The sequence below is a fragment of the Eucyclogobius newberryi genome, unplaced genomic scaffold (assembly GCF_026437365.1).
Source record: "Eucyclogobius newberryi isolate DKJ021-1_F unplaced genomic scaffold, fEucNew1.0.hap1 SCAF_10, whole genome shotgun sequence".
Taxonomy (NCBI): Eukaryota; Metazoa; Chordata; class Actinopteri; order Gobiiformes; family Gobiidae; genus Eucyclogobius; species Eucyclogobius newberryi.
The window spans coordinates 14656254-14670958 of NW_027315724.1; the positions used below are offsets into that span (position 1 = coordinate 14656254).

Here is a 14705-nt window from a genome sequence, read left to right on the forward strand (position 1 = left end):
CATTCATTTCGCATCTTTATTTCAGAATATTTTCCTGGTTTGAAGTGGCACATTTCTGGTGAGGATGTATGCAAGTCGATTAAAAGATGTCTTGGATAGTTAGTAATCTAATTTGCCTTCTTTTAATACGGTAAACTTTGAACTGAAAACCATGTCCAAGAACGCTTTAAAATCCCATTCCACACAGGAAAGCATCGTCAGCGCTCATATTTCTCTGCGCTGAGGTTTGAAACGCTGAAGTCCTTCCAACATCAACCATCAGGAATAATAGAATCATCTTTATTTTTGGCTCACGTTTTAAAGGCAGGTCGAAAAAAAGGTCGCACAGACGTGGGAAGGACACATTTTGTACACTGTAAAGAGCCCACTTTGGACACATTATATTCTCACCGTCGCAGTTCTTGCCGTCCGGGGCCAGAGCGAAGCCGGGTTTGCAGCCGCACTCCACCCGACCTTCATCTGAGTGGCACGTTTGGGCACAGCCTCCGTTCCTCTCCGAACACGGGTTCCTCACTTGCACAGACAGACGCAAACTCACGGTTAGCTCAACGACAAATGATTTAAACTCCGTGTTGAGTTCACAGAAGTTGTTGGAGGGGCCTTTGACTGCGGCTTTTCCCTGTCGGCCAAACAAGGGTGAGTTTCAGCGCTTCAGCTTTGGCAGGAAACTCAAGTACTGGAAGGAGTTTTGCCTATGGAACTAAACAATGAACTTAATAACCTACATGTTTAGAATGGCAGCTACTCTAAACCTGATTGATATGACAGTGAGAAAACAATCAAACAGTCTTTTCAAGCTGCTGCATAAAAGTGAGCTTTCATTTGAAATTGGAAAAGGTTTTCAGCCAGATGTTTCACAGTATGGCATTCAACAAATATAGTACGCTCCTATCTATTTAACTAAAGCTGTTGTTATTCCTTGCCCCAAGTGGAGGAGTGTCTCGGGGTCTTGTTCAGGAGTGAGGGAAGGAAGGAGAGTGAGATTGACAGGGGATCGGTGCGTCGGACTGTTGTGGTGAAGAAGGAGCTGAGTTGAAAGACAAAGCTCTTGATTTACGGGTCAATCTAAGTTCCTACCCTCACCTATGGTCATGAGCTTTGGGTGATGACCGAAAGGACATGATCGCAGATACAAACGGTCGAAATGAGTTCTCCTCAGTCAAACGGGAGGAGCTCGGAGTAGAGCTGCTTCTCCAGGTCAAGGTGCGGTACAGATGCGGTACAGAGGAGGTACAGAGGTGGTACAGAGGAGGTACAGAGGTGGTACAGAGGAGGTACAGAGGAGGTACAGATGCGGTACAGATGCGGTACAGAGGAGGTACAGATGCGGTACAGAGGAGGTACAGATGCGGTACAGATGCGGTACAGAGGAGGTACAGATGCGGTACAGAGGAGGTACAGATGCGGTACAGAGGAGGTACAGAGGAGGTACAGAGGCGGTACAGAGGAGGTACAGAAGTGGTACAGAGGAGGTACAGAGGAGGTACAGAGGTGGTACAGAGGAGGTACAGAGGAGGTACAGATGCTGTACAGAGGAGGCACAGAGGAGGTACAGATGCGGTACAGAGGAGGTACAGAAGTGGTACAGAGGAGGTACAGAGGAGGTACAGAGGTGGTACAGAGGAGGTACAGAGGAGGTACAGAGGTGGTACAGAGGTGGTACAGAGGAGGTACAGATGCGGTACAGAGGTGGCACAGAGGAGGTACAGATGCGGTACAGAGGAGGTACAGAAGTAGTACAGAGGAGGTACAGAGGAGGTACAGAGGTGGTACAGAGTTGGTACAGAAGAGGTACAGAGGAGGTACAGATGCGGTACAGATGCGGTACAGAGGAGGTACAGAGGAGGTACAGATGCGGTACAGAGGAAGTACAGATGCGGTACAGAGGAGGTACAGAGGAGGTACAGATGCGGTACAGAGGAAGTACAGATGCGGTACAGAGGAGGTATAGATCAGATCAAATCAAATCAAATCAAATCAAATCAATTTATTTTTGTAAGGCCCAAAATCACAACAACAGTTGCCTCTGAGGGCCACAGGGAGAAATGAATCGACAATGTCTGTGGTGGCGAGGGACGATGTCCCAGGGTCCTCTGTCCTTAGAGGACCCTAGATGCGGTACAGATGCGGTACAGAGGATGTACAGAGGTGGTACAGAGGAGGTACAGATGCGGTACAGAGGAGGTACAGAGGGGGAACAGAGGAGGTACAGAGGAGGTACAGAGGAGGTACAGAGGGGGTACAGAGGAGGTACCGATGCAGTACAGAGGGGGTACAGAGGGGGTACACAGGAGGTACAGAGGGGGTACAGAGGAGGTACAGAGGGGGTACAGAGGAGGTATAGAGGAGGTACAGAGGAAGTACAGAGGAGGTACAGAGGTGCTACAGAGGACGTACAGAGGGGGTACAGAGGAGGTGCTTAGAAAACAGGCACAGGACAGCCTCTGACCAGCTGGGTCTTAACTAAAACTAACGAATTACTGATTAAAAAAAAAAGAAAAATTATTACTAGATTACCTGGCAAGACAAAAGTAATGCATTGAGGGTTACTCGTTATTCAAAACAAGTAATTTGAGTACTCTAATCCCAACTCTGATTACCGTGCAGTCGTTGTCTTATTGCATTGGCCTAAATGTATGTCAGAAATGTGTGTCACTCATTATATTTCTAGGCTTGGTATTGGCACAGGAAGCACCCTTTGTTATTCTGCCAAAGTCACTTAAACACAGTCACCTCATCGTCTTTCACATCAGCCACATTCTAATATCTTCATCCTCCACTGGACAAATGACAGGCTCCTACATTCTGGAAACATCTGTTTACTCACATTCACAGTGGCGCCCGTCTCTTTTCAGCTGGTAGTTCTTTCGGCACTCGCATTTGTACTGATTACTCCCCACGTCTAGGCACTTGTGCTCACAGCCGCCGTTCAAAACCGCGCAGGAATTCAGTGCTGAAAACAACAAAAACATAAAGAAAATTCAAAATTATAATGAACTTGTTATAACTTAGACATAATTCAGCCTTATTTGGGTGTTAAGCTGAATTATCTTTATCAATATTGTATTTTCTGTTTTTTTCTTGTTAAAAGGTAGTACTATTTCAACCCACCCTAAAAGTGCATTTTTGCTATTACACAAAGAAACAGAAAATAAATATCGAATGTAACCAGAAAACCAAATTGCTATTCCATTACATGATTAATAACTACCAGTACAATTTGATTTGTTGGCTATATTAAACGTTTTTCACACCTTAAATCCATACAGCAGCTTTGCAATTTTAGAAAGCTGGAAAAATGGACATTGATATTACAAGCCGGGCCCTAGTGGTTCGCCTGGTAAGTTTGTACCGAGCTTTCCATTCCATTACTCCTGTGATTTAATGACGTGCCAAATATGGATATCAGCGGCGTGCCTTGTGGGTTCTCCAAATGCAGACGTGAGGACACCGACAGGCTGTAAAAGTGAAAGACCAGCAGCCTGCAGTGCTAATGACTAAACCAGACACAATTAGCTACCCGGCTACCTGACCCTTATTAGAAGAGTGGGTAAGAAGAATGCATTCAAAAATAGACATGTAAAATGAACTGTAGCTGTTTTAGTGCTAAAAAGGACAAATTGTATTCCAAGTTTTAATCCCATGACTAAATCCCTCCTGTAATGCTTAATGTGTTATTGTACCTATTCATGCTGTTGTACTTTTATAAATTGTCGAGTGTCGGGGGTCGGCTTGTAAAACCACATGGGTGACACGGCTTGTAGGAAAAGAAAACAGCTGTAAACATTATGCAGAGTCCAGTGTTTAAATAGTTACTATATATTAGGACGACCCAGACTAAACAAAAGTCTGCAGTGCGGTAAGTGTTATAAATGTTTGGGGATTACAATAAAAGTCAATGAATGTTGTGCATCGTTTTATTTGAGGAAGGTCTACATTCTGTCTGGAACCGGACCAAAAACCATGACCGCTCCAATCACAGTGTGCAATGTATTTTTTTCTTTCCTTGTTACGCGTAAGCCGGCATTATTATTGTAATTTTTTTGCACAAATGGACCAGACGTTCTTCTTAATTGTAACCGTACTTTTCACACTTTTTTCCCGCTGCGGTCATTACAACGATGCGGTTAATACTGGCTAACGGCCACTGGGGGGCAATCTAGCAGGAAGCGCAAGAGTTTTGAAGACGTCAGTGGGACACGTCATGTTTTTCTATAGTTAAAGGCGTAATGGATGATTTTTTTGGCCCAAATCTGAGTCTCATTTCCTTGTGGCGTGGACTGCCGATTAGTCCTGCCACGTATCAATCATAGAACTCACCTAACTGCTCACCTGCAGCCGCGTCGGCTCGTCCCCATGAGAGCAGCACGGTTCTAAGCGCATGGATCTATTATAATATCGTTCCCTCAGTGTACGGGACAAAATTAGGACGGAGAAAGACTGTTCGAGCTGTCTTTGAAGAGACGGAAATCTACAGGAGACGAGAGATGCGATGCGATCCGTTGCGCTAATAAACAAACGCACGTGTGTGTTGTATCAGTCCACACGGGGATGCGCACTTCCCCCTGAGTTCTCAAATCGCCAAAAAATCGTCCATAACGCTTTTAAGCTTTACGGCTGTTTGAAATCCGGAAGCAGTTCCACACTATACATCTTTGTAAAGGCTTAAAAAAGCACAAGACGAACAGTAAAAAACAAAAAACATAAATAATACGGAAAAATACAGAATATGACAAAGGAAAAAATAACAACAATAGCAATATACACAAAAATATTTCTTGTATTAAAGTGCAAATAGGTAACACGAATACTTACCAATACATGTGCGTGCATCAGCGTGCATGCGGAAGCCCTCGCTGCACTCGCAGTGGTAGGAGCCTGGAGTGTTGACACAGTTCTGCTGGCATCCTCCATTCACCTCCTCACATTCATCCACATCTACAGAAACACACGTCCAACACTTCTATTACGCCAAAGAATTCCTGTAAAATCTACAAGATCCGCCAGCAGCAAACATCAAAGTGACAACCAGGAATGTCAATTAGTGTACGGAGCAAGCAGACTTCAACGAGAAAGACCAGTAAATGTCCCTCTAAGCTTTATCTTAGCAATATCATAACACTGGTGACTGTGGGAATGTAGTATATTGTAGTATATTCATGTGCACCACTTTTACAGCATCATGTTTAATGCTACGAACCGTTTTATAGCAGTCTGTTCACTGAGGCAAAAACAGAACCACATTGTTCATAAGAAGCATGCAATTTGTAGTAAATGTACCATACGTTATGTCCTTTTTTGTCAATCCAAATCTGCTTGTGATTTTACAAAGTGGCAATATGCATGTACTTAAAGAGCAATAATGTGGATGTTGATATGTTGAGTACTTTGATACAACTGCAAATAGAACACTAAGACATGTCAACACAGCCTTACCAGAGCACTGATTCTGCAAATAAAACACAGCATAGAACGAGAAACTCTTCTCTTTGAATGGGCAAGCTACACTCCAGTAAATATAAAAATGTACTGTTTTGTCAGTAGTCACCTCCAATCTCTCTCTCTAAAACCTATAAATCAAGTTAGAAATCTAGGGGTAATAACGGACGTCAGATCGGATTGGATTAGATTAGACCTCTGCATTTGACCCATCCTTCAATGCCACTGGGGCGATAGGTCAGGAGCAGAGCCGGGGACCCGTCTCCAGAGCTTGAGCTAGTCTTGGTCAGGACCTTAGCTGGAGGATTATACTTTTTGTACATGTTTTGGGTTGAAAGGGCCCCCAAACTCAGAGGGAAACATACAAACACTGCAGAAAAAGGCCCGATCTGCCCCTGCAGCCTTCTTACTAAGAGGCAAGACTGCTAACCACTCAATAACATCATCATCAAAAATATAGTGTCCAAACCAGACCTGGAGAGACTTATCCACGCATTGGTTTCCAGTAGTTTGGACCAAGAGTTCCCAAACCTTTCAGACTGGGACCCCCAGAATAAGCATTTTTTATTATATAATACATATGTCATGATTTTAAAATTACATCTGGATTAAACTATTGTAACGGCCGGCTCACTGTAAAACAACTGCAGTACATCCAGAACATCCTGACTAGAACCAGGAAGTATGTTGCCAGAGTCAGGGCTAAACATGGAGCTCAGGGACCGGCCTCCTGCTGGTGCCCAGAGTCAGGGCTAAACATGGAGCTCAGGGACCGGCCTCCTGCTGGTGCCCAGAGTCAGGGCTAAACATGGAGCTCAGGGACCGGCCTCCTGCTGGTGCCCAGAGTCAGGACTAAACATGGAGCTCAGGGACCGGCCTCCTGCTGGTGCCCAGAGTCAGGACTAAACATGGACCAGCCTCCTGCTGGTGCCCAGAGTCAGGACTAAACATGGACTGGCCTCCTGCTGGTGCCCAGAGTCAGGACTAAACATGGACCAGCCTCCTGCTGGTGCCCAGAGTCAGGACTAAACATGGACCGGCCTCCTGCTGGTGCCAGAGTCAGGACTAAACATGGACCAGCCTCCTGCTGGTGCCCAGAGTCAGGTCTAAACATGGACCGGCCTCCTGCTGGTGCCAGAGTCAGGACTAAACATGGACCGGCCTCCTGCTGGTGCCCAGAGTCAGGACTAAACATGGACCAGCCTCCTGCTGGTGCCAGAGTCAGGACTAAACATGGACCGGCCTCCTGCTGGTGCCCAGAGTCAGGACTAAACATGGACCGGCCTCCTGCTGGTGCCCAGAGTCAGGACTAAACATGGACCGGCCTCCTGCTGGTGCCAGAGTCAGGACTAAACATGGACCGGCCTCCTGCTGGTGCCAGAGTCAGGACTAAACATGGACCGGCCTCCTGCTGGTGCCAGAGTCAGGACTAAACATGATGAATCTGCGTTTTCAGTTTTATGCTAGACAGCGTTCAAATCCAAGCTAAAAACAGTTCTGTTTTGCTGTGCATTTGACTGAAAGGATCTCCTCCTCACTATTTCAAAGTACATAAGAATTACTATTTAAATTGTTAATTGTTTGTATTGTGATTTCAATGCATCTTTTCTGTTCTGTAAAGCACTTTGAATGACTTTTCTCTACAGTCAGTCTTTTTTCTTTGGCAGTCACATTAACATTAACATTGGTCACAGATCACATACCGCGCTAGATAACAGCAGCAACAGACAACACCACTTGCCATTGAAAGATGACAGGCCTGTGCACTGCCAGAGAGAGGCAGAGAAAGGTCAGGCAGAACCTTTTCATTATGATGATGACTAATATCTCACACAAGGATACATATTTGTATGATATAACATTAGCAGAGACCTTGTACGTTTCAAAGTGTAATCAGTAAGCCTTCATTTAGAGTAAATCTTTTTCTTCCTGCTTTCCAATTTGACCATGAATAGCCTCACACCAATACAATCACACCTCCAGGGACCGCGCAGTATCTACAAGTATAATGCATCAGAGTGAATGATGAATGGCTGGTCGTTCCGTCCGAGAAGTGCGCATGCGATCAATTAGTTTCCGGAACATGGCCGTGAATTCCTGGGCAGAGGTTGTATTGTGCAGACAGGAGCCCCTCACATACCTGAACACACTCCACTGAAGGACAAATACAGGCTGTGAGTGCACATCTGGACAACGCATCGGCCGCTCGTCATGCCTGCACTGTACCGATGACAAAGTGAGTGTGCAGAATACACCGAGCTAGTGTTAGGAACATGTGGTTTGGATTTACATGTAAAACCAGCTCTTATGGCTTGCTGAAGGTCAAAGCATTTACAAATATAGGTAATTGTTGAAAATAATTGACAGATATAAAGCTGTGTGTCTGTGTGGGACAGAGAAGAAAGGTATAGTTGTTGTGCCAAATGAAGAATGATTATAGGGCAATACCAGGTTCTATTATAGCCCATAGTATGTACATAACATCTTATTTAATGTTGTTTTACTTTTATCACAGCAGAACTTAAGTCTTGTTTTCTACGATGGCTGTTCAACTTGCTTTTGAACGAGATGCTGTTCTAGTGGCAGCCAAGACTTTAGAACAGGAATGAAAAGCATCACACTAGGGCTGCAACGATGAATTGACTACGGTAATTGTGGCTTTGGGCTATAAAACATAATCATAGTCATATTTAATCTTTATCTGAACTACAGACTCGAAAGCACATGGAAGCAATCACAAGCAAGTTGAGTGCAGTTCGGGATTCGTCAAAAAAAATCACTAAAATCAGGGTAATGCAGGTGCGGATCATCAGAAAGGATCCACAAGGAGCACTACAGCGGCCCACAACAGTTTAGTTAGACTTCTCTGTATTATATAGGGATGAACGATTTTGGGAAACAAATTCTAATTGTGATTTTTCTGACCAGCATTACAGTTACAATTGGATTCGTGATTCATGTTTAAATAGTTTGATTCTGTTTAAAGTTTGCATTTTAAACACGTCAAGGAGCAACAACATTTGACCGAAGATGGAAATCTGAAGTTAAAACTAATCAAAATGCATTTCAGAACATGATCGCTGGTTTTAAACAGAGTAAGTCAGGAGGGTACTCGGGTGTTTGCAGAAATAATTGCATTCTTTGCGATTTGCTAATTATGTCCATTCAAATTACGATTCCTATTCAATTGCGATTAATCTTGCTGTCCTAGTGTTATGTGCGTTGGTAAAATAAAAATATGCAATTGGTGTGACAGGCAAATAAAACTGCTCAAAATAGAATATATATAAAGATAAGCTAAATTATTGGTTGTTATGTAAAGTTAACGGTAGCAAAGTTCTAAAGGAATATAGGTTAATGCAATACCACTACTTAAACGCTTGTGTCAGGTGGTACACTCCTTTGGCCAAAAGACAATGTTATCATATATTTTAGATTTGTATTATTACGTTTTGTCAATCCTAAAGAAACTAAATGCATTTTTGGATCAGTCTGGCCTCTTTTGTCCTTTCACACATTTGCAGAGGATTTGTCAAAGTGAATATACTCACCGATCGCGCCGCGTGAAAGGATTTAAGCGGAGCGGACAATGGCTTGAATGTTGCCTGTGTGGCATAACGAGCAGCAGTGGCAGAGGTGAAGGCAGTGTCAAAGGTCATAGGACTCGGCAATAAACTGAGCTGACCAAGCATCTGACGGAGAAGCAAGCGAAACAGTTGCCAAATCTGAACAATCAACAGGTGGTCTCTGGGAGCGGGGCAGGATCAGGGACTAGATAGAATTGACTCAAATGGGACAAAGTCTTGAACAAAACAAAATCAAAAAATGGTTTGGTGACTGCAGTAGAATCGTAATACAGTTTATATGTTAATACTGGATTGTGTGTGTGAGAAGACTGGAGAGTTAATGAATAGTGAAATTTATATCAACTATGATACACAATAATTATTTGTTTATTAAATTAGGGTATATCAATGTGTCAGCAGCAGTTAAACATAAATATGCTGGAGTTGTCCCAATAGCTACATTTTAATTTGTTGTCCTCACATTAAAGGAGCCATATCTATTTATTTTGTTGTATTTATTTTATTGTATTTACTGTATTTATTGTATTTGTTGTATTTTATTTATTTTATTTATTTTATTTATTTTATTTATTTTATTTATTTTATTTATTTTATTTATTTTATTTATTTTATTTATTTTATTTATTTTATTCATTTTATTTGAATTAGGAGAGCACAAATGAATGTGTCAGCAGCAGTTCAACATAAATGTGCCGGAGTTAGCACAAAAGCTACATTTAATTTGTTGCCCTAAAGCCCACCCACCCAAAAATGTGTGATGCATGTTTATTTGAGTATTTTTTTTTTATCTCCTGTGGACAAGACGCCATTGCTCCGACAGTCCCAGTGTGTCGCACCCACTGCTCTGTACACACGTAGGATTGGGCAGCGTTTTGCGTTGCCATTTTGTCACAAGTGAAATCAAATCTGCTGCTCGATTTCATGAACCGCAGCTGCGTTTTCAGTACGTAAATAAGAGGGCTTTGTTCTTTTTGGATCAATAAATAGCAAACAAACGCACAATAGTTTAAACAGCTGCCACATGACTTAAGCAGATGATCATGGGTCCACAACTGGTTTGTTTTCACTGAACCAACGTTTTGAAGGTTGAGTAGTTATTTGCCACAGTTTCTGACGTGCTCTGGCAGTGTGTTCCATAATTACGTGCTTCTAATAGACGCCACTATTTGGCTAAATTTAGTGCTGCGTCTTTGTACATTGCAGTCTCCTCTTGCAATGTCCTTATTCCAATATTAGAATAAATCATGACACTAAATTACAAACGTTATTCCAGAGTAACTTTTCAGAATATTGTGAGTTATTGTACAATCTAACTTTTTACAGGGATGAAAAAATACAAAAATATGTCATAAATATTGACCACACAATAGGAAGAAACTAACAGCTGCTTTCCCAGTTAGGCTCTAAATGATTACAGAGTGACTATTTCCTGTCTGTGAGGTTGAAGGTCACGGCAGCTTGTTCACACCTGTAGATCTGTAAAAACAAATGGACCTCCGAGTTTGCTACTAGTTTCTGCACACTTGGCTGTAAGAGACTGCGCTGCATTTTGTCCTGGCACGATGCGTTTTTACAGAGTCTAGACAGAAGAGCAGCTTAGTCAGCCGCCTGGTATTTCTACTGACCCAGACTGGTTTGAGCCAAATCCGAACCACTTTGACATCTAATCCAGGCTAATGCAAATGTTGAAATGCATGCTATGATGCTATTTCTATTCTTTACATTAGGATAGCAGGAAAATTGCTATTTTCACACTGCTGATTGTTGTGATAATTCAACTTTTAGAGTGTTCAATTAGGTTAAACTGAGAATAAAATAAATGTGTAGAGGCCAAATTATAACAAGATTTTTTGTTGTTGAAATTATTAAAAAGGAAAAAACAATGGGAAAAAACAATCTTTATGTTTTATCAACATTTGTAGTAAAACATGCTTTCTAATAAGCAGACATTTTACATTTGACTGATAATTAAACCTCAACTAAAATGTTAAAAGATTTTTTTTTGTTGGATTGACATAATATCACATTAATATTGTTATCGGGATATTAATTTGTGTCCATATCTTGCACCCTTAACTCTGTAAGAAGGTATACTCAGGTATATATGTGTAGCACTAAAACACGTTCTGATCTATATTTCTATTATTATTCATACAGAAACCATGGAATACATTGAAATTAATACATATGGATTTCAAAGTAAGACCAAGCCAAAAATGTTTAAGACGATGAAAATGCATTCAGGATGTTTGTTAGACCTCAGGGATAATAGAGCTAATGTAAACCATGTCTCTTTATAATGGATTCTCTGCCGTATGTTGCAGTGAGTCATTTAGCCCATTATGTTTGTGTAAGAGCAGCCTGTTTTGTCCTGAAAGCTGCATATTACTAAAGGTTGTCTACAATTACAATAAATAAAAATAATATTGAAACCACTTTATGACACACAAAATCCCCCTGAACATTTTCCAAGAACTATATTTTAAAGAAAACATAAAGCTGTAAATAGAACAATAAAAAAGGTGTGTTACACTAGTGGCGTGTTGTGAACCTCCAGCCCATTAGAGGCCTCAGTCTGCCGATTAAATTTAATCAGAAAATTAAGTTGAATAGCCTTGCTCTAAAGCCTGAAATAAATAATACATTGATCTTATCTTCCCATCCTGAGAATGCCCGATATTTCACTGCAAAACATCTTCAACATCGACATTTCATTTGATTTTCACACTATGTATCTAGGACATTAAACACCAATTTTGGAAATGATTGATGGATACCTGTGGAATGCACTTTTGGACAAGGACATGGGTGGAACGGCCTATCAAGGACTGGACTGAAATAACTTTGCATATGAAATGGAAAAATTTACTTTTAAAAAATTGTCTTTGCTTCTGGTGGCGCCATTACTTTTTTGTCTTTTCTCTTTCTTGTCTTGCTCAGTTTATTTTTAATAATATATACATAAAAAAAAAGAAACTCCTGCATGACCTCAGACGCTAAGTAGGGTTGGGCCTGGTTAGTATTTGGGAGAACGAGGGGACAACCTAGCTTGAAAATAAACCTACAGTGAATGTTGTAGGTTTATGCAACAAAGCACCCAGTGAGGAAAGCACCCAGACACAGGGAGAACACGGATCGCCACAAAGACAAGACTTCTTCTCCTTTAGTCTGAGATGACAGACGTGAAATGCAAACTTTCCGTCCCATCTTACCCTGACAAGACTTGCCGTCCGGGCCTAGTTTGCTCCCCTCCGGACACTTGCAGTAGTAGCTGCCGATGACGTTGCAGCAGTAGCCCTCGCAGCCGCCTTGGTCCACTTCACATTCGTTAACATCTGAAAGAAAAGCATTACGGAGCCAATTGAGCCAACACAATGCACAGTGCACAAAACAGCAGCTCAATCATGTGCGACAAGACAGCAGACATTTTCTTTTCTTTTCAGTTCCACTCTCTTAATCCTTGCGGGGTTCCTTCCTGATTGTGTGGGAAGTTTTTCTCCATCTCGCAATTCTCACAGACCGTCATTGCTAGTTTCAAGAGTGAGGTGAATTTCTATATAATAACATAATATTTGAACTAAAACATATACATTTTAATCAAGAGGTTGATCTCTGTCATTTTAGTGGTATCAGAAAACGCAAATGTTGCAGTGGACATGTCAGGTTTTAAATGCTGATTATCTTTGTGTAGCTGGAAAAGTAGAGATGTGCAATTAATCAAATTCAGTCATGTCTAATGATTATCAGCTTTGGTCTTTTTAATGGAGAGGTCCGCAGCCATTTTGTATGTCAGTAAAAGCATTTGTCAAGTTTTTGGATCGAATGCCATTGAGTAAAAGTCTGTATTGCCCAGATGCTTCTGCGCAAACACTGGTTTCTTACAATGGGTGCTTACCTATATTCCCCGGTACCTATGTTCTTCAGTACCTATGTTCCCCGGTACCTATATTCCCCGGTACCTATGTTCCCCGGTAAACTATGTTCCCCGGTAAACTATGTTCCCCGGTACCTATATTCCCCCTTTTCGATGAATGGGGGAAGTACGCTGGTTCAGGTTCCACATCCCCAATAATTGTGCATAAATCAATAGTTTTACAGCACCAAATATAGCAGCATATAACCCTAACCCAGGTTTCAGGGGAACATAGAACTGATCCCACTTACGGCAACACATACATGGACAAACAACATATTTTTTCTATGAATATCTTCTATTCTTTAAACATGTTGAGCTCAACATTAGTAAAAAAATAAATAAAACTGCTAATAAATCTGAGCAAACAGATTAGCACAGAGCAACATCAAGGACAATTTCCTTAATATCCAAAGTGTTTGGCAATTACTTATTTTCTTTCTTTATTTGATAGGGACAGTGCATGTTAATGAACAAGTGAATACATTGTAAATATGCCAGATTATAGCAAAAGATACAAGATTTTACACATATTCATCTAAAAGTAAAGTAATTTAGAAAACATTATTTAACTTAAAGGTGCTGTACCTGATTTTTGCTGTCCTAAAACATGAAAAACGGATCCTAAATATTCACTCCCATGAGTTTATAAGCGCTTTTCACAACTCTCCGAGATCAGAGTGAGTTTTGCTATCACGGCACAGCTAACAAACATTAGCATGCTAACGGTGCATTTCCTGCTTCGCGGAGAATAAAATGCTTTATTGATAGATGCTGTTGTGGTCTCATGTTCACCTGAATACAGTAGATGTTTTTACAATATAGCGGATTTGACTTTGTAACATTAAACACAAATCGTACAGCCCCTTTAAATTAATGGCAAACTAAGGCTACAACTGACTGATGATTTTTACCCATTTCTGTCTATGTAAATAATGAAAATATAGTAAAACTAATGTCCCCTATACGTCTCTGACCTGGTATGCAAGCTAAGTCAAGCAATACACTAATTTGTCATAACAAATAAAAAAATAATGATTGTACAACTTTAGAATTTTTAAAGAATCATAGCTGAACTCATATTTTTTCAATTAACAAACTATACTTAACAAGTTAAAACATACACTGTACACATACAGCGGCCCCTGATACAGTCTTGGTAGTCCTTCAATCCGTCTATTATTTTTTGTCGATAATTATAGCAAATAAGTTGATGTCTAGTTAAAGTTTTCCTCAATTACACCACAGCAGCAGTTCAAAAACATTAGTTCAGCTCCATCTAAAGCTGTTGCCTTATTTCCCATTGCGTACACTATTTCTTTCCCATGCTATTATTATTTCAAACTTCCCTTTGAACAATATAATCTATATCAGATAAAAGATTTAAAATGCAGATATCTCCGGAGTGGACCTCAAAACCTTACAGATTTTGACACAAAATGAATCACTTGTGCTGGCACTTCCTGATCATTGGGGACCAAACAGAGGAAATGAAAGTGAACTCCAGTGGTCTGTCCCGTCTGTAAAAGTATTTAATAGAACCTCTCAGCTTGGCAGGGGCTACAAAGTAATCACCTGGAGGTTTCACAAGGAGAACTTGGTGGAAAAAAGGATAGGTGATAAAAGAAAAACAAGGAATTTGTTGCATGAGAGTTAGCGTCTAAGATAGCCTCCATAAAAACTCAGTAAGTCTATAAATAAGTGCATCTGCTCATTACGTGGCTTGTAATTAAGTTTCAACATCACTCTAAGCTTTATAATCACAG

At 41.0% G+C, this 14705-nt stretch overlaps 1 protein-coding gene across 1 annotated transcript in view; it reads right to left on the minus strand.

The window, feature by feature from the left end:
- The window catches only part of egfem1 (EGF-like and EMI domain containing 1), a 105189-nt gene that overhangs the window by 61146 nt on the left and 29338 nt on the right, over positions 1–14705 (minus strand). The window contains exons 5-8 of the mRNA XM_072461505.1: positions 12239–12361; positions 4816–4938; positions 2828–2953; positions 391–513 (exon numbers count right to left, since the gene is read on the minus strand). Of these exons, the coding sequence (XP_072317606.1) occupies positions 391–513; positions 2828–2953; positions 4816–4938; positions 12239–12361 (495 nt within the window). The remainder of the gene's footprint in view (positions 1–390; positions 514–2827; positions 2954–4815; positions 4939–12238; positions 12362–14705) is intronic.